Below are 17850 nucleotides of genomic sequence, written 5' to 3'. Positions count from 1 at the left end.
AATTCAAATTCTATTAAAAATCCAATTATAGTAAAGATTTTTCTAAATTTATATTTATATTTAATAAAAAAATATAAATGTTATTATTTCGCATCCAAATTCAAACAGGCTACATGACACTATTAAATTTCATAATAAGCATCTACTTATGATGACTTTATTGTTAATAAGAATTATACCTTCCTCAGAATACTATAATAGGAAAAAAAAATGGAAAGATCCCTCCCTGATTAAACTAACTGCTCCCACCAAAAACATTGTCGTCTCACAGCTTGGCAACTCTGATCTAGACCTGCTACTAATACACATCAACACTGTCATGCATACATACATAGCATCCAGTGATCATTCATGAAATCAATAGTGGAGCACGTGCAGTCAACGCGACAGAGCTCTAATCTGCTCACCTGAATACACAGAAATATATACCATATCTAACATATACACACAAAAATGTACTATGCCTTTGTATAATGGACAATTGATGTCCACACAGAGCATAACACGGCTTTACTTTTTCCTATAACAGTCTGCTACCTGCTTTGGTTTTCTCTAAACTGCCCCCCTCTTACGTACGGCCAACGTTGTTCAACAGTTGCCAACTAGTCAGCAACTTTGCAGATCATTTTGTGTAGGTGTGGCTTGCCTACCTGGACACGTTGTTATTCGTGGGAGCTATCTGCATTCTTGATATTTGAATTCTCATATGCAGAATTCATCCATTATTTCTGTGTTGATCTTGGATTTCTGTCATTTCTCTAGATTCAGTAGAGGCGATGAAGGATGGGGAGAATTTAAGGGATGGCCTGGATAGTGCCAAGCAGCCATTTCTGCCGACATCAATGTCTGAGAGAGGTAACAGCAGCAGTGGAAGTCGTGCTTTCTTTAGGGGAAGTGATGCGACTGCTGTTTTCTGTACACTGATTGTAGCCATGGGACCTCTGCAATTTGGATTCACAGTAAGTTGTTTAATTGAGCCTGCTTTCATGGTATGATGTAGTGAATGATATTGCGTTGTTTAACAAGTTATCTTAGAATGTGGTTGCTTCGGTATGGTTTAGTGATGTTGGGCTCTTTTCATTCTCCAGAGTTTCTATACCCAAATGGACTAAATTACTAATCACTGCATTAAATATGATTCAAGGATATTGGGGCCTTTTCATTCTCCAGAGTTTCAATACCCAAATGGGCTAATCACTGCATTCAATATGGTTTAAGGATGTTTGGGTTTTCTCAGGATGAAGACTTGAAGAGTTTCTATTTCCAAATGGACTGATTACAACATTATATATTAGTTCAATGATGTTGGAGTCTTCTCATTTTTAAGAGTTTCTAGGTCCAAATGGGTTCATTAGTGCGTTAAATACGGTTAAATGATGTCGGGTCTTTTCATCTTTAAGAGTTTCTGTGCCCAAATGCTCTAATTACTGCATTAAATGGGGTCTTATCATTCTGACTAGTTTCTAATGTCCAAATGGACTAAATATGGTTCAATGATGTTGGGGCCTTCTCATTTTGACGAGTTTCTATGCCAGACGGGCTAGTTATTGCGTTAAATATGGTTCAGTGATGTTGGGGTCTTCTTAATCTAAAGTTTCTGAGCCCACATGGGCTAATCACTGCCTTGAATATGGTTCAATGATATTGGGGTCTTTTCAATCTGAAAAGTTTCTGCATTAATAAGATTCCCATGTATATGTGGCATCATTCTACAATGTTCTTGGCACCCATTCAAGAGTTCGTATTAAGAAGCAACTGGAACGAAAAACTAATAACAAGCCACCGGATTGAAAAACTAATGTTACAGGGTATCTTGCCCAGGAGTCGGGTTTAGTATTTTTGTTAAAGATCCATAGTAATATGTAACAAGGATTTTCCGGTTCCAGAGTGGGTTAATTGTGAGTGTCTTGATTTTAAGTTGGCAAGGCTCAGGTTTCAAATGTAAATCTTACTACACACTGGAACGCCAGGACTGTATCTTAACGATCTTCTATTATCACAGTGTATCCATTTGTGATTTTGCAGAGCCAGGGTAATCATCTTTCCCATAATATCTGACCAAACGACTTGAAAAGGGGCAAAGGGCCAAAGACAGCGCACGCTTCAAATCACCTTTCCCAAAAGGACGTAAGAAAGGCACTTGAAAAGGGCAGGTGTGAGTGGTAAAAGACCTGAGAGAGCAGCCCCTAGGCCACAGGGGCATGTGTGTGTCCGTGGCAGGGGACGAGAGGGGAAAAGTGGTTATGGATCTGCTCAGAATTTATCTTATAATTCCTATGCTCAGTCAGCAGTTACCTATTGAGTTTTTTATGCCTCTAAGTGGTCTAAACCCAAATTTCCAACATTAATGAATCATGACGATTTGGTAGCGTTTGTTTAATTTAGATGGCTAGCTGCATTGCCTAGTCCTGCAAATACTCACTTTATATGTGGGCTAATTGCAACGATCCGAAATTTCTGAATACCCTTCCAGGCACATGTCAGTTTGAAATGGATGGATCAATAACAAAAACTTTTCCTCTAGAGTTGGTATTTTTCTCTCTGATGTTGGTATTTATTATCTTACCCTGGTCAAAAGTGTAGTTACATATAGCGTGTCACTTGAACCATACAACACCAGAATAGGCACCAGGAAGTATAATCATGTCGCTTGGACGGGGCACTCTCATAATAGTTGCTTTTACTTCATGTTATATCAGGATTATAAGAAGAAGAGCAGGATCTGGGACATTTTATTTGATAGCGACTGGTCTAGTTTTGACTACTACTTCCCCAACTACACCAATGGCTAATATTTATTTTACAGAAAGAATTGCCAATATCTCGCCAATATTTTCGAACATACAGAAAGAATTGCCCTTCCATGAAGGCTTAACTTATTCTTCGACATAGAATTGTTATAGTGCCTTTTCCATAAATTGCATAGAAACTTGGGAAATTTAATAACTTTCACAATATTTAGCCAAATTTTCATGGTTCATGTCCACGGGATTTTGGATAGATGGTGATAGGGTGCTCTGTTAAGTCACTCATTGATGTGAAGTCTGTTAAGTCACTCATTGATGTGAAGTCACCGGTTCAATTCCTCATCCCGATCGGGATGATGATGTATTGGACAGGATGAAGATGTAGTCCCAGCAAGCTTTCCCAGCAAGCTTACAAAAAAAATAAAATTCATGATTCATAGTTTGAGTGGAGTACACAGTTGATAGTATTCAAACTTTAAAAATATACATGAATCCTTAGATGGGCTGCTTACAATTCTATCTTCTAAGAAGTATTTGAATGCTTCAAGTGGATGACTTGGGAATACTCCTACCAGTGCCAATGGTTAGGATATGTTGGACCTTTAAAAACTAACCCAGGTATCTCTCTGTCTTTAAATACTTGAAATCGGCCAACCGCAGTGCTATTGGGTTTTCTTGGAACTAATACCCATCTTAGCCGTGTCCATGTTCTGATTAGTCTAGAAGGGCAAATGGCAAAGTCTTCAGAATTCAAAATTCTCCTCTAATATATGTCTTTGTGTTTGTACATTTTATTCGAAATTCTCTTCTAAAAATTGTTTTGAAAATTCTCTCTTTTAAATGGCGTGCTTACACCTTTGTCACCTCTACTCGGTATTTTGTGATGGGCTTATTGCCTTCTTATCTGGTTTCCTGAGTACTTAGTTACATTTTATGCGGGTCTCTTATGGTCATCTAAGATACATTTTGGTGCACAATTTGATGTTCTAGTTACAATGTTGTCACATTTTCTGAAGAAACCCCTTTGCACTTACAGATTTCAGAAAGGCCAATTGCTATTGGATTAGATCTTTTGAGGGCTAATATTAGTTCTTATAAGTTATAGCTATAGTGACAGACTTATTTACTTATAACAGTTGCGTTGCTCCAGAATGGATATTCATCACCTACTCAGGATGCCATCACAAGCAGTCTCAGCCTGTCAGTCTCTCAGGTTTAATTTTCGATCATAGTGTAAACTGGACTTATTCTTCAATTGGGGTACCTGGTATCTAGTCGGCATATTGACTGTTAACCTGTTCTGATCTTGACTAATTATCAGTTCTCTCTATTTGGTTCACTATCCAACGTTGGTGCGATGGTTGGAGCAATAGTCAGTGGGCAGATTGCCGATTATATTGGTCGGAAAGGGGTGAGTGTTATGTAGGATCTCATGGTGATATCATATGTGGTTTGTGGGCAAAGTTATGCTTCTCTTACAAATGATGACAAGCTATTGCATATTATGATTCAGCATGTTTTTATTTTATGAACATAAGCCTCTTGATCAAGCTTGGTTTTTCATGTTATACACAGGCACTAGTGGTTGCAGCAATGCCAAATATTGCAGGGTGGCTCATCATTGCTTTTGCAAAGGCAAGTTGTGCTATCCCAGATGAAAGTTTGTGTGGAAACTCTTCGATTGGGAAATGATGAACATCAAAATGTGTATTTGTGTGTTTAATCTGCAAATTTTGTCTCTGTAAGGGTCTGATATGAAAACATGAATTATTCTGATTTAATCTTGCCACTTTTGCCTCGTTGCAGAATGCTTCATTCTTATATGCAGGTAGAATGTTGACAGGCTTTGGGGTGGGAGTCATATCATTCACAGTGAGTCCACCAATTTCCCGTGTGCCCTTCCATCACCAAAACCTTTCATAAGGTGGCTACTAGAGTGACACCGTCGAGAATCTAATGATCTTCACATTTGGTCATTTCAGGTACCGGTATATATAGCTGAGATAGCTCCAAAGCACTTACGGGGTTCTCTTGGAACTCTGAATCAGGTGAAGTTCTTATTCTTAGCTGTTTCACCTTGGAAATATAAGTTCATCATGATTTTCAAAGGAGCTGTATGAAAGCATGGTTGAAAGTGGCTTGTACAGCCCTAAAGAAACCTTAATTGTAACTGACCAAAGTATTCGTCTTTTGGCACAGCTTTCAGTTACTGTTGGTATCATGCTGGCATATCTATTTGGGTTGTTTGTTTCATGGAGACTTCTCGCAATTTTAGGTATGTAATCAGTTAGAGGGTTTTAGAACTGTATAGAAGTTATAGTCTCATTTTATAAATATTAAACTGTTCTTGGGTGGTGATGCAGGAGTAGTACCCTGTGCTCTGTTGATTATTGGTCTCTTCTTCATCCCAGAATCTCCAAGATGGCTGGTGAACTTTTGGAAAGCCTAAATTCTCTTAATAAATGGTTTGAAGTATATAAGTTTAGAGAGATATCATGTGCCATGTTCTGTAGAAGGAAATTCTTATCTAACATATTTTCATGCTGGGAGCAGGCTAAAATAGGCAAGGAATCAGATTTTGAATCTTCATTACGTGCTCTGCGTGGCCCCGATGCTGATGTTTCAGTTGAAGAATCTGAAATTAAGGTAGAGAGCCTTTGGTTCTTAAGCTTTGACATCCTTTTGTTTCTTTCTTGTAATAATAATCTGATTCTGTATTAATGCTCATTTGGGAATATTCTAATGCCATGGCCATTTGTTTCGTCTGGTCAGCAACTTTTCTGGGTTTTTGTGCCCTTGGTCAATCTTTAATATTACTAATAAAAATTTTACAATTGTCTTTTCAGTGCAATCCTATAGAAGCCTTTCAGTTTTATACCTTTAGTTTGTCATACCTCTTTTAAACTTACCACTGAATATCAAGCTTACATTGCAATAGGGGATTGGCAATTCATCTCTATAAGGGGGCTATGTTGCAACTAAAAAAAATAATGCTTCAATACAGATTGCAGTGAAGACAAACTATAAGCAAAGAGGTGTCAAAGCCTCTGACCTTCTTCAGAAAAGATATGCACTCCCTTTGACTGTAAGTTTTGGGTTCCCCCCTGGTAGTATAAAAGCAAAGCATGCTACATGCTTTTTTCTTTGTTTAACTACATAAGTACCTTGATAGTCTATTACTATGAACAATGTGAATCGACAATTTGGGATTGCTTTTGACCATTTCAGACAATAATTTCTGCAGATTGGCATTGGTTTGCTTCTATTGCAGCAGTTGAGTGGAATTAATGGAATTATGTTCTATAGCACATACATTTTCAAGTCTGCTGGTGAGTGCTCACTGATACCTGTATGAGCTTTATTGACCAATCAGTTAGATGAATGCCCCTATAACCTTTTATAGACCAATCAGTTAGATGACCCTTATTTTACCTTTTCTAGTCCGATTATCAGGGAATATTTTAGGGCCTAATATTTGCAAGTTGGATATAACTAAAAAAAATTAAAAAAATTCTAAAGGGGTTGCCAATGCAAACAGAAGATGTGCTCCAATCTATAGAATATAAAGTTAATATATTGGAGTAACCAATTTTTTTCATAAAACATATAATGATACCAAAATTCGAAATTTTCTTAATAATCTTAGCAAATTTCAGTGATCTGAAATTTAAGATAACAGATTAGTTGAGATTTCTGCACATAGATATAGTACCTTTAAATTGTCGTTGCCAATGTATGGAAGTTGAGATGAATTTTTCAAAATGATGGTCTTGATAATAGTAGGGACTGTAGCTTTGTGATGTCTGTATTTATACACAAGAAATATGTAACATAAATATCCTCTTACAATGGGTATTGATTTCAACATTTGTCTATCTCACAGGAGTTTCATCAAGCAAAGTTGCAACTCTAGGACTCGGTGCTATTCAGGTGTTTGACTTGTTTAGTAATTTGTTGCTTGTATGGTTTCAAATATTAATTTTTCTGTTTCTCATCAAAGTTTTTAATGATAATCCTTTAGGTTCTATCCTGATGGCTGTTATACAGGTTGTCATGACTGCTTTCACTGCATGGTTGATGGACAAAGCTGGAAGACGTCTCCTCCTCATGGTAAGTTGCCTGCTGCTGCAAAGGATGTGTACTTTTATGGCCACCAAGAAATTTTGTGTATGAGTAACATGAATTCATTTGGAGAAACTTACAGTGAGATGGTTTAACTTCAACAGATCTCATCTGGGGGAATGGCTGTATGCCTTTTTCTTGTCGGTCTTGCATTCTTCTTGGAGGTAATATGTCCCAGTTATTTGTCATGCACTAGTCCTTGAGTTTTGTTCAGGGGAGACAAATTTAAAGGCGTGTTTTGAATATTGAGATCAAAGAGGAGAAGGAAGCTTAAGACTGAAATTTAATCGTTCTGAACCATGTGAAAGTAACATTGGGAATTGGAAGCTTAATATGACTTCTATTGTATCAATGTACCTTTCAGACTCATGTGTCAGGAGCTTCTGATGAAACAGGCTACAGTGTTTTGGCCTTAACTGGTGTTTTGGTAAGAGTCAAAATTAGTTTTATGTTAGCAACCAGTGGCATATTTCCTTTGTCCAAATTCCTTCAGAGCTGAAGGCCTTGGTTTATTGCAGGTTTACATAATTTCCTTCTCTCTTGGTATAGGAGCTATTCCATGGATTATAATGTCAGAGGTAATTTTTCCTCTGTAAGTTCAAGCTAAATGTGTATGCACAAATATCAGGTTGTGGTGTGTTACGAAACTCTCTCAGCACTAGGAATTTCTATTACGACTTGCAGCTAATTCTTTGGCTCCTTCACTGCAGATCCTTCCTGTTAATGTAAAGGGCGTTGGTGGTAGTATTGCAACTTTGACAAACTGGTTGACTTCTTTTGTAGTGACCATGACAATTAATTTACTTCTAGAATGGAGCTCTGCAGGTAAATTGATTGCTTTCAAAGCTGCTTTCATTGTTAAGATCTATTGCAGACTTTTGGTTTTATCTATCTCGTGTAATTATTTCAGGAAGTTGGTTGGATTAGAAACAAATATGAATCAAATGTAATGAGTATAAATGGTTAGCTAATCTTCCTTCTTTTATGAATGGGAAATAGGTGTTTAAAGCCAATATTTGAGAAAATTATGAATGCTATATTATGATAGAGATTATTGATGTTTTACTCAAAACTTTTGTTAATATTATGATTAATTTCTATACGTCTAGATATTTTTTTGTGAGGATTTATCAAAAGTAACCATTTATAAAGAATATCTCCAAATTAAGCAAAGTCTTTTGGTAGAAATCACATAAGAATTTCTCTTATGTGATTTCTACCCAAAGACTTTGCTTAATTCATTGAATTAATGGATCACAGAAGCTTGAATACAGAAATATCTCCAAATTTTTTCCTGAAACCAAACTAAACTATAAGGTCTGGTGTATGTATTTTGTTGCAGGGACTTTTTGGATTTATGCTCTTGTTGCTGCTTTTACATTTGTATTTGTTTCCTGAAACCAAACTAAACAAACTAAACTAGAAGATCGGGTGTATGTATTTTGTTGCAGGGACTTTTTGGATTTATGCTCTTGTTGCTGCTTTTACATTCGTATTTGTTGCGGTATGGGTTCCTGAAACTAAAGGGCGAACTCTCGAGGAAATCCAGTTCTCATTTCAACGAAGTTGACCTGGTTATAGTTGTCATATTTTAGTGATGACTGAGCAGATTACTACAATGAAGCAATTTTGAAAGCTTCTTAACAGAAAGACGGGGGATGTTATTAGTATCTGTAATGCTCTATCACGCCATTTTTTCCATGAACTTGCACATAAACAAGTGCCAAGACACAAATATTGTTATTGGGGAGGAAATTATTTATTCTCTGCTCGCTGGCATGTTATTTGTTCCAAAATGGTCAGCGGGCAAAATCTATGCGCGCTGTGGATCGTTGCGATATAGGAATTACATGTATCAATATAGTAAGTGCAGAGATTCATTTTGTATTCTTTTTCTCAGTAAGTAAGAGAAAATGAGCTCCACGTTATTGTAATTCATGAGCTCCTTTACATATAAAAATGAGTTTCAGCTCATTGTAATTCATGAATTGGTTGTTAAATGCGTTGTAACAGTATGATGCCATCATTGTTTGGTGTCCACCCACCCTTTTAATTTGGCTTCACGCACTGGTTCATGATATTCTAATCAACTTAAGAATTTCAATTTTGGAATAATTTTATCTGACTATTGATGATGTTATTCAATGAAAGAATTTGAGAAAAGGTTGTTATCCAATGACATAATTTGAAAAAAGCTTGTGAAATCAACTTCTTAAGAATTTCAAATTTGGAATAATTTTAAGTGATGATTGATGATGTTATTCAATGACATAATTTGACAAAAAAATATGTGTATTCTATGTTGGAACAAGGGCTTTTAAATTTGAAATTTATTCATCTTTAAGAATTTCAAATTTGGAATAATTTTAAGTGATGATTGATGATGTTATTCAATGACATAATTTGAGAAAAACCTGTTATCCAATGACATAATTTGAGAAAAAAATGTGTATTCTATGTTGGAACAAGGGATTTTAAATTTGAAATTTATTCATCACTTTGGCATCACTTGGTTTTATTTGCTTTTACATATATTTTATTACCTACCATATTTTGCATTATGCCGGGGAAAACCTAGACAGTTTCTACTAAATTCAAGGCTTATTATAAGTACTACGATCGATTTATTATAGTTTATAATTGTGATACGTCCTCTCTTAAATAAAAGACGGAGAAGTATAACGAATGTTGGTTCTATTAGGGAACAGGTTTAAATTTAGGCTTAAGAGTATGCATACATCGACAATGGTAGTAAAAGCCCTGCCTGAGCTCGTTGGAATCGAGAATTGGGGGAGACACGGTCATAGAGGGTTCTGATGGCGATAAGAGGAAAATCTTTGCAGGTTAATGGCAGAGGTCATGAGTACGTGCAGCAGGGAGGGCAGCACGCATGGCGCTAGGCAGTAGACAGCGACAAACAGCTGGCTTGTACTTGGCACCAGGGCCGAGGACATCGGGAAAGAGGCCGGCGAAAACTGAGGTTTAGGGCAACCTCGAGCTGAGAAAAAAGGTTTACTGTTACTGTGTTTGTCTTATGCCCTTGCTTGCACGCGCTCGGCGAAGGTGGGATCAACAATTGTAAACTGTGGAGGCTTCTTCCAGCGGATAGGGATGGGTATCATGGTCAACCAATGGGATTTTGTCGATTTGGTTCCCGAGCCTGAGGACATCCTGTCGGTATGGGGTGTTACTGTGTTTGTCTTATGCCCTTGCTTGCACACGCTCGGCGAAGGTGGGAACAACAATTCTAAATTGTGGAGGCTTCTTCCAGTAGATAGGGACGGGTATCATGGTCAACCAACGGGATTTTGTCAATTTGGTTCCTGAGCCTAAGGACATCCTATCGGTATGAGGTTTGGATGTCACTGAGCAGAGCATCGAGAAGTATATTCGTCCAACTGGGTCTCCAGTGGCAAAGGGAAGAGGCTCGATGGTGGGATGGAGTTAGGAAAGTTGTTTAGGGTTTCTAGAGGATAGCCTATGTGGTTCAAAGGAGGAGGCCTAGGGGACTATCAAGAAACCAGAGTTGAGGCAAGAACAAGTGTTTTTCTCGGCAGACTGTGCAGCGGAGGTAGCGGCGAGAAACCAAGTAAGTGATTTAATCCCTAGAGTCGCTAATATGCCTAGTTTTTTTACGAGAGGGTTAGAACACATTGTTATCAGTTGCGGGTTGAGGGGAAATGAGGATTTGAAGTCGGTTTTGGTAGAAGATTTGGGGCAAAAGGAAGCGATAAAGGGGAAAATGTTGGATAGTAGGGTTGCATGCAGGAGTCCGCTGAACCAGAGGATTAGATAGACCCTATACTCAAAAAGAAATCCTAATTCGGAGGAGGTTTCAGAAGAAGCACATACACAGGGCTTTAGAGGTTTCCTAGAAGAATCATTGGAGGGGTCGAGAGACTTCAAAGAACAGATTAGAGGAGAAATTTCTCTGCTTATCTCGGCGGGGCGTGAAGCGCTTAACCAATTTTCCTTAAGACAGGAAGTGAGGGAGCCTTCCTTCCTTGTGGGAGTGGAGGGACAACCCTCGGAAGTCGGAGTTTTAAACCAGAGAAGTTGTATAGCAGAGAGGCGGATAGCACTGCTCTTTGCAGAAGGAATCAATGAGAGTGAGACTAGACCAGAAGCAGGGGAAGGGGGGAGGAACGGGAATACAGGAGCGAAGAGGAAGAAAGGTAAGCTGATAAAGAAAAAGGAGGTAAGCCCGAACTTGGTGTTTGGAGTTGATATTCAGATTGACAAAGCAATGGAAGCAACATAGGTAACTTTGGTTGGGAGAGATAAGGGGAAAAATACTCAGCAAATTACATCTCTGAATGGACTTCCAAAGTATGGAAGGAAGCGCCAGACCAACAGTTTGAAGTGTCCACTCTAGCTAGGGGTTGGTTCATGATAAAATTTAGCAAAGGAGAAACCTTGGAATGGGTTTTGAAACAAAATTGGTGTTTTGGCAGGGCGCTAATATTGTTTAAAAGATGGAACCCCCTGTTTGATGCCCAAAGAGAGCAGGTGGCGGAGATTCCGGTCTGGGTACGTCTTCTGGGATTACCCCCAACTTTCTAGACAGAGACGGTGTTTAGCTGCATCGGAAATACTCTAGGTCAGTTTCTAGAAGCAGACATGTCATTTGTGGAATCAAGGGACAAGGGACTAGCAAGAATTCTGGTAAGATTGAATCCAAGGGAAGGAATAGCATAGGAAATTCACCTTAAATACAAGGAGTTATCATTGTAGAGCTATAAAAAGGGTCTTTTTCACCTCTAATTACCTCACATTAATATGTCAATCCGGGAGCGTTTTGTTATTTCAAAGAGTGTCTCAGTCTGAGGCTATCATTTTTCAGAGTAATGCTAGTAGTACAACGTTCAAAAATACAAGAGTAAACAGATGCTTGTCTATAACTAAGTTACTTCAAAGGAATAAATCACACACTCAGAAAACTAGGCAACTTATCAGTCAAGGGTTCGGCAGCGATAACCCATCCCTTTGGAAACTGATGGAAAGGAAATTAGAGCATGGACCACAGGTCTGGGAGCTAGACAGTAAATGTCGAGGCTCACTACAGCCTTAGATCGTCTCTCACACCAAAACAAAAAATGCTAGTAAATGGAACGACAGATAGAAAAGTGGAACAACAAATAAGAAATCGAACAACAAATCTGGAATGGAACAACAATTCTAAAATGGAACAGCAATTCTGAAATGGAACGGCAATTAAACAACTAAGTCTCACGAGTAGTAATCAAACTTAATCTACTAACTCAAATGCACTCGTCGTAATCAAACAACAATATTTCACTCTTAAGGCAAATCAAACAGCGCACACTAATAGAACAACACTAATTACTGATAAGTTATGGAACAACGCTTGGAAATCATATACGCACACAACATGCTTGAATAGTAATCTGATCTAGCATCAATCTTAATTAACAGGAATATGACTGCGTTTCAAAATAGAATAGCATTACTTTTGAATCCAACAATCGTAAAGAACACAACTTTCAGATGAATTCTATAACATGAATGTACAACACAAAAGCTCTGTAACAAAATAGTAACAATATTCGGTCAAGACTAATATTATTCAATCAACTCTGAAAGGATCAGTAATATAATGCAGAGTCAATACAATAGTTCTGTCTGTAAAAATCTTAATGAATTAATATTAACAGAGCATGTGATGTAAACTTATAAAGCATATCAGATTACCAAATAACAACGATAAGAAAATCACGCAGAAATCAAATCGTAGTAATACCGAAGCAAGTGTCCTCCGGGGCCGGGCCCTTAGCCTCCAAGGGTACAACGCATTAGGTTAATCCAGACGCAGAGATAAAATAATCACCAAGTTTGTATTAACGTATGAAACAAAAGTACAATGAACCAGTTCTTATCGAGACTCGATGATCAAAGTTTTGATCTTTAACAGAAATTACATAAAAGCATAATCCCCCAAAGCTAACAGTGTTGTCCCTTTATATAAGGGTGACGGCGGAGATGTCTAAGTAACAAGATAGATAAAGCAGCGATCCCTCAGGATCTTTGATCCTGAGGGATTCGCCAAACTGTTAATCCTTAATCATCTCTTTTCTCCTGCGCCGAGCTGGTGTCTTCTCCTCCTTTTCAGGGCCGATTTGCTTTGATCTACTTAGCCTTGTTTGCACTCGGTCTCCCGTCAAAGGGACAACAGTTACCTTGTCCTTGTCTTTTTCTTTGGAACAACAACTCCTCGTTTTCACCCTTTCCTGCACGAGAGAATGACAATTATTAGCGGTTAAGTCTTGCATATTAATCTCACATGTTTTGTTATAATTCTTTATTGTTTTCCAAGTTCATGATGCAAAAAGGTTTACAAGTTCTACTGAAAAGCCACTGAAATGATCATCAAAAACATACCTTTTTAGTACTCCACAGACCCCCCTGCTTCCCTTGTTTCATGCCCTCATGAAAACGTTGTAGTTGACATGCAAGGTAGTGAGAGAATAGGTTGGAGAAGGAATCTCATGCGGAGGCCTACAACCGTGATGAGTAACTCGGTAGTCAAAGAACTGGTCTGTTTGATCCTCAGGCATCTCATACAGGGCTTGGTATCCAGGTGCAGGGTGCCAAATAATTGGACTGTGGAATCTATACCCTAACCAGGATGACCTTGCTCTCAAAATGCTTTCGCCATAGAGGTTCAAACGGTTGGCAGCTAATTCAAAATTCTCATACTTAAACGGTTCCCTGAGCTGGATATTCGGATTAGAGATTTGGTACCGAAATTTGGTTGCATCAATGGCAAGGTCTTTGATAGCAAGAAAATATTCTAAACCTTGTCGAATGAGTGCCTCATGCATGGGTCCTAATGTTTCAATGACACCCGGAGTCCTCATGAGGTTTCTATGTGCTTTCCACAACTGCACTGGGTTCCTAGGCTCAGCCCTTACCCACAAATCTAGGCCATTTTCCTACCTCTGGAAAGTATTATAGGCTTTGAGCCATTTAATCTGATTAACCCCGAATGAGATGAATGCTTGCAATTGGATGTCTCCAACAAAAGGGCTAGGGTTCAGCTCAGTCTCCTGATTTAGTACAAGGTTATGCAAATAGAATTCGCACAACAATGTCTGGACCTTCACCCCGTAGTGTTTACAGCAGTCTATAAAGTCATTGACAGTGTTAATTTGTATGGGGGCACCTGCTTTAACAGCTTTTATTTTTAATTGTAAATACCATTCCAGTAAAAACAGGGCATAATTTTTGGCAGGGGCCCTACATGCTAAAACGTCATTGTATAAAGAACACAAGGTATCCATCTGCTTGATAACAATATCTAGCCTACGAGTTACCTTTGCAACTTTTTCTTGTTCCTTCCGCCAACCTTCAAAGGCCTGGCTTTCAGATTGATTGACTTTCCTAAGTTGCTGCTGTAGTTCTTCATACTTCTCGTGAGGGACCGTTTGCTCTCTAAGCTTTTCTGCTTCTTGCTGAGCCTGTTTCAACCCCTTGCGCAAGGTTATTGTCTTTGGATCTCTTCTCCATGCAGCAGTGGAGGCCGGGAGTTTTACCTAAACTTTCTTATTGCATTGCTTTGAGTTCCGAACCCTTATCACCCCTGAGGGTGGTGCCTCCGTTTGGATTTCCTTGTCACAAGTCATCATATCATCTATTTCTATTTTAACATGAATATCAGTTTGCTGCTGTTCCTTTTCAAATGGAACAACAGTCTGTTTTTCAGCATCATTTGGAACAGCAACTGGATTTTCAACAGGGTTTTGAATAGCAGGGCGATTTTTGGTCCTCTGCCTTTTTGCCTTGCGGAGTTTTATTGGAGTGGTCACCTTTTTCTTCCCTGCGGTCTTTCTTACCCTCTGCCTTGCTTTCAGGATGTTGATCTGCTGGTGGAGCTGGGCTATTATGCTCAATAATCTTTGTTGTTCCTTTCGCAATTCTTTAATTTCCAAAGTTCCGTTAGAAGGAACAGTAGGCTGTCTGCTGTGGTTTGCGCTGTGACTAGTCCCTGGATCTTCCTCTTGGGGCGTTTCTTCATTGTTCTGCTCTGGCTGTTCTGGGGTAGGAACCTTAGCTGGTTCTGTCAATTCTTGGGCAACTTCTTTTTCTGCCCCTACTTCCTCCGGAATTTCTTCTGGTGCCTTAGGAATGGATTGTTCCTGTTCAGTATCTCTTATCTCTTCTTCATCATGAACAGGCAGATTTCCTTCTTCTGCCTCTTTTGCATGTGGTTTTTCAAATGCATTTTCCTCTTGGGGTTTGTCGTGGAGGTCTGTTGGACTGGAAGGTTGGCCATACTCACCCATATTGGCCAAAACTGCGGCCAATTCATCTTCTCCCACTGGGTCCTGTGGTGGGATACCTTCCTGCTGTCCCATTTCCTCCTCCTGCTTGGATTGTTTAGCTTCTGCCTCAGAATGCTCAGCTTCTGTTTCAGAATTCTCAGCTTCTTCCTCATTTTCTTCTTCGGATTGCTCGGCCTCCTCTTCAGATTGCTCGGCCTCTTCTTTCTCTTCTCCTTCAGCTTGCTCTACTTCTACTTCTGGCCGTGAGGATTGCTCGTCCTCAATTTCTACTGGTTGGCTGGTGCTTTCCTGAAGCTTTTCCAGCCTTCCTCGTATCTGAGCTAACTGGACTAATTTTCTGCGTTTCTCTGGCTGTTCGGGTGTACCGGTGGCATGCTTACGCTTTGCCGATTCCTGGCGTGTTTCTCGACGTTCAGATGTACTAGTGACATGTTTTTGTTTTACTAATTCTTTGCGTTTTTCCGGACGTTATGGTTTGCTGGTAGTATGCTTACGTTTTGGTGATGGTGTTGTCACCCTTACCTCAATTATTGCAATTAGCTGACTAACAATTAATCGAATTAACCCATGGTGACTGACAACTGACTCTACATGATGTGCCTTTTTTAAGCTTCGTGCAACGTCAATTAATCGAATTAACCCATGGTGACTAACAACTGACTCTACATGCTGTGCCTTTTTTAAGCTTCGTGCAACGTCATGAAGTAACGAGTTCAAAAGTGCAGGTAGATTTATAGAGCATTTCTGCTTTAAAACAGCTAAGAGTTTAAGATGTCGTGGTCTTACCACGTCTTTTATACCCTCGCACGTGATGTAGCTTTGCACAGTTCTTGTTAATTCTGCCCAGGGCTCTCCTAGCGCTGCTGGCAGAACTCCCTTCCCTTTAATCGTCAAGCTCTGGCCTTCGTCCTGGAAGATTTCTATAATATTCTGTAGTCTTTCCTTTTTTAGTGTCCATACAGGTCCGGTGGTTGGTAGTCCCGAGACTTCTGCGATTATATCATCGGTGACTGCTATCTGTCTCCCCCTTACTATGGAGTAATCCTCCTACAGATTCTACAGGAATTCAATCGCCACTGTTTCGTTAGACTCCTGCAAGCGGTTGAGATAAGTCAGCCACCTTGCTCTTTCCAGGATCTCCCGGGCAGCAGCGGAGACTGTCAACACCTGTGGTTCCCTTCGAATCGCCCTTCCTCCCATGGTTTCACTGTGGATTCTCAATGGAACAACAACTGTTTGTGCTGTTTGAAACACAGAGAGGGTAATAGTCGCGAAATTTTGAAAAAAAAACAGAATATGCAACAGAAATGGCTTATGAACAACAACTTGTGTAACAAAAATAGAAACAGCGTGCCGTTAAGCTGTGCCATACCCTAGTACACAACCTTTCCCAAATAGTGAGCTGACACATAATCCAGGGAATAATGAGGTTAACCTCCCCCCCCACAATGTGATAGGCTGTCCCAGCCATCAAATAAAGGAGCAGCACCCGATCTGCAACAGAGTCATAAAGGAACAACGTATGAAAATATGCCATGTTTAGAAAAACAACAAATTACCGAAATCGAGGCGTAAAGTTGGATCGCGTATTACGTAAGAGGCTGCTGTGATATGATGCGAGGCTGGGGGGATAGGACGTCTGTCATACTTGCCAAATCTCAAGTGGTCATTGTCACTTACTTTGCCATGATTGGTGGTAATAAATTTTCATGCAATATATAAGTCGGGAAATAATATATGATTAGTTCCTAGGATATAAGAAACAAAAGAGTATTAGTATCTTACCTATTGGTGTAACCAATGTGACTTCAATACCATTAACAGTGCTCTGCTGCCGACAGGTGTCCATAACCTTGGCAGAGTTGTTTATTTCACCCCTGGAACCATGATCCTTTATGTGTATATTAAGGAGTGTAATGTCAAAGTGTAGGCCATTATGCTGGCCTGGTAACCAGTTAGCCATAATGCCATTCACGAGGAAGGAGCGAAAAGTGGGCAGGCCGGCTCGTGATGAGACCAACTGTTCCAAGGTTTGTTTATCTGAGATACCTTTTGGACCATATCCCTGGTGTGGTGGCCATAGTGGGAATGCCACTTCACTTCCATCCTCATGATCATGGTAGGCTGGCTCTTGATGAGACTCCCTATTCTGCATTTGACAACTTATAATTCATGTTTATTTTTTTCTTTTTCATAAAGTACTTTTCCTATTTATACACAAAGGGTGGTTCAACACTCCTTAAGTGTAGGAATGGTTGAAGAAGTCTTATCATCTCAATAGGAAGATATAAACCCCTTGCTCTTATTCCTAAACAATAATAAAAGAGGATTAAAGGGATTGTCATGATAAAGATAACCAATCAAAGCAAAATTAATAAGACAATGACAACAAAAGATGATGAATAAGTGTGTCCTTCCTTTTGTCCTCTTAACAATACAGAGCCTTATAAAGATAACGATTTATAATTTGTGGATTTCAGTATGTTGTGATTTTGTGTTCATTGCATAAGTGCATAGCTGTATCTTAAAGACTTTGAAAGAACAGGAGCAAGAAACATCCTCAATTTAGATCAGCCAAAGGAATGAGCTGTTTCACAAGGAGAGAAAAAGTATGCTAGTGGTGTTCCTTTTGGAAAGAGGAACAACAAAGGAGAATAGATATCAAAAGTGCGAATGCC

General features: G+C 39.2%; 1 protein-coding gene across 4 annotated transcripts; it reads left to right on the top strand.

Annotated features, from left to right (window-relative positions):
* The first annotated feature begins 461 nt into the window (after positions 1–461).
* On the top strand, positions 462–8533 carry LOC149244926 (sugar transporter ERD6-like 6). Of its 4 annotated transcripts, none has more exons than XM_089457614.1 (19): positions 462–631; positions 763–959; positions 3898–3960; positions 4069–4158; positions 4323–4382; positions 4554–4619; positions 4730–4795; positions 4947–5022; positions 5111–5175; positions 5301–5393; positions 5752–5832; positions 5992–6076; positions 6631–6677; positions 6795–6857; positions 6974–7033; positions 7234–7296; positions 7388–7447; positions 7580–7694; positions 8321–8533. In XM_089457614.1, the coding sequence occupies exons 2-19, from the start codon at positions 777–779 to the stop codon at positions 8437–8439; spliced, it is 1455 nt and encodes a 484-aa protein (XP_089313740.1). In that variant the 5' UTR covers positions 462–631; positions 763–776; the 3' UTR covers positions 8440–8533. The 4 variants fall into 4 exon arrangements, with proteins under 4 accessions (XP_089313740.1, XP_089313739.1, XP_089313741.1 ...); XM_089457613.1 differs by having other exon boundaries at positions 462–635; XM_089457616.1 differs by lacking the exon at positions 462–631 and having other exon boundaries at positions 822–959; positions 3884–3960.
* Positions 8534–17850: the final 9317 nt, after the last annotated feature.

This window comes from Pinus tabuliformis, chromosome 7 (genome assembly GCF_031772625.1).
Source record: "Pinus tabuliformis cultivar Carrire ecotype Pingquan chromosome 7, CPIR1, whole genome shotgun sequence".
NCBI lineage: Eukaryota > Viridiplantae > Streptophyta > Pinopsida > Pinales > Pinaceae > Pinus > Pinus tabuliformis.
Note: the sequence above shows the minus strand (reverse complement) of the source record. Positions and strands in the feature narration are given on the sequence as shown.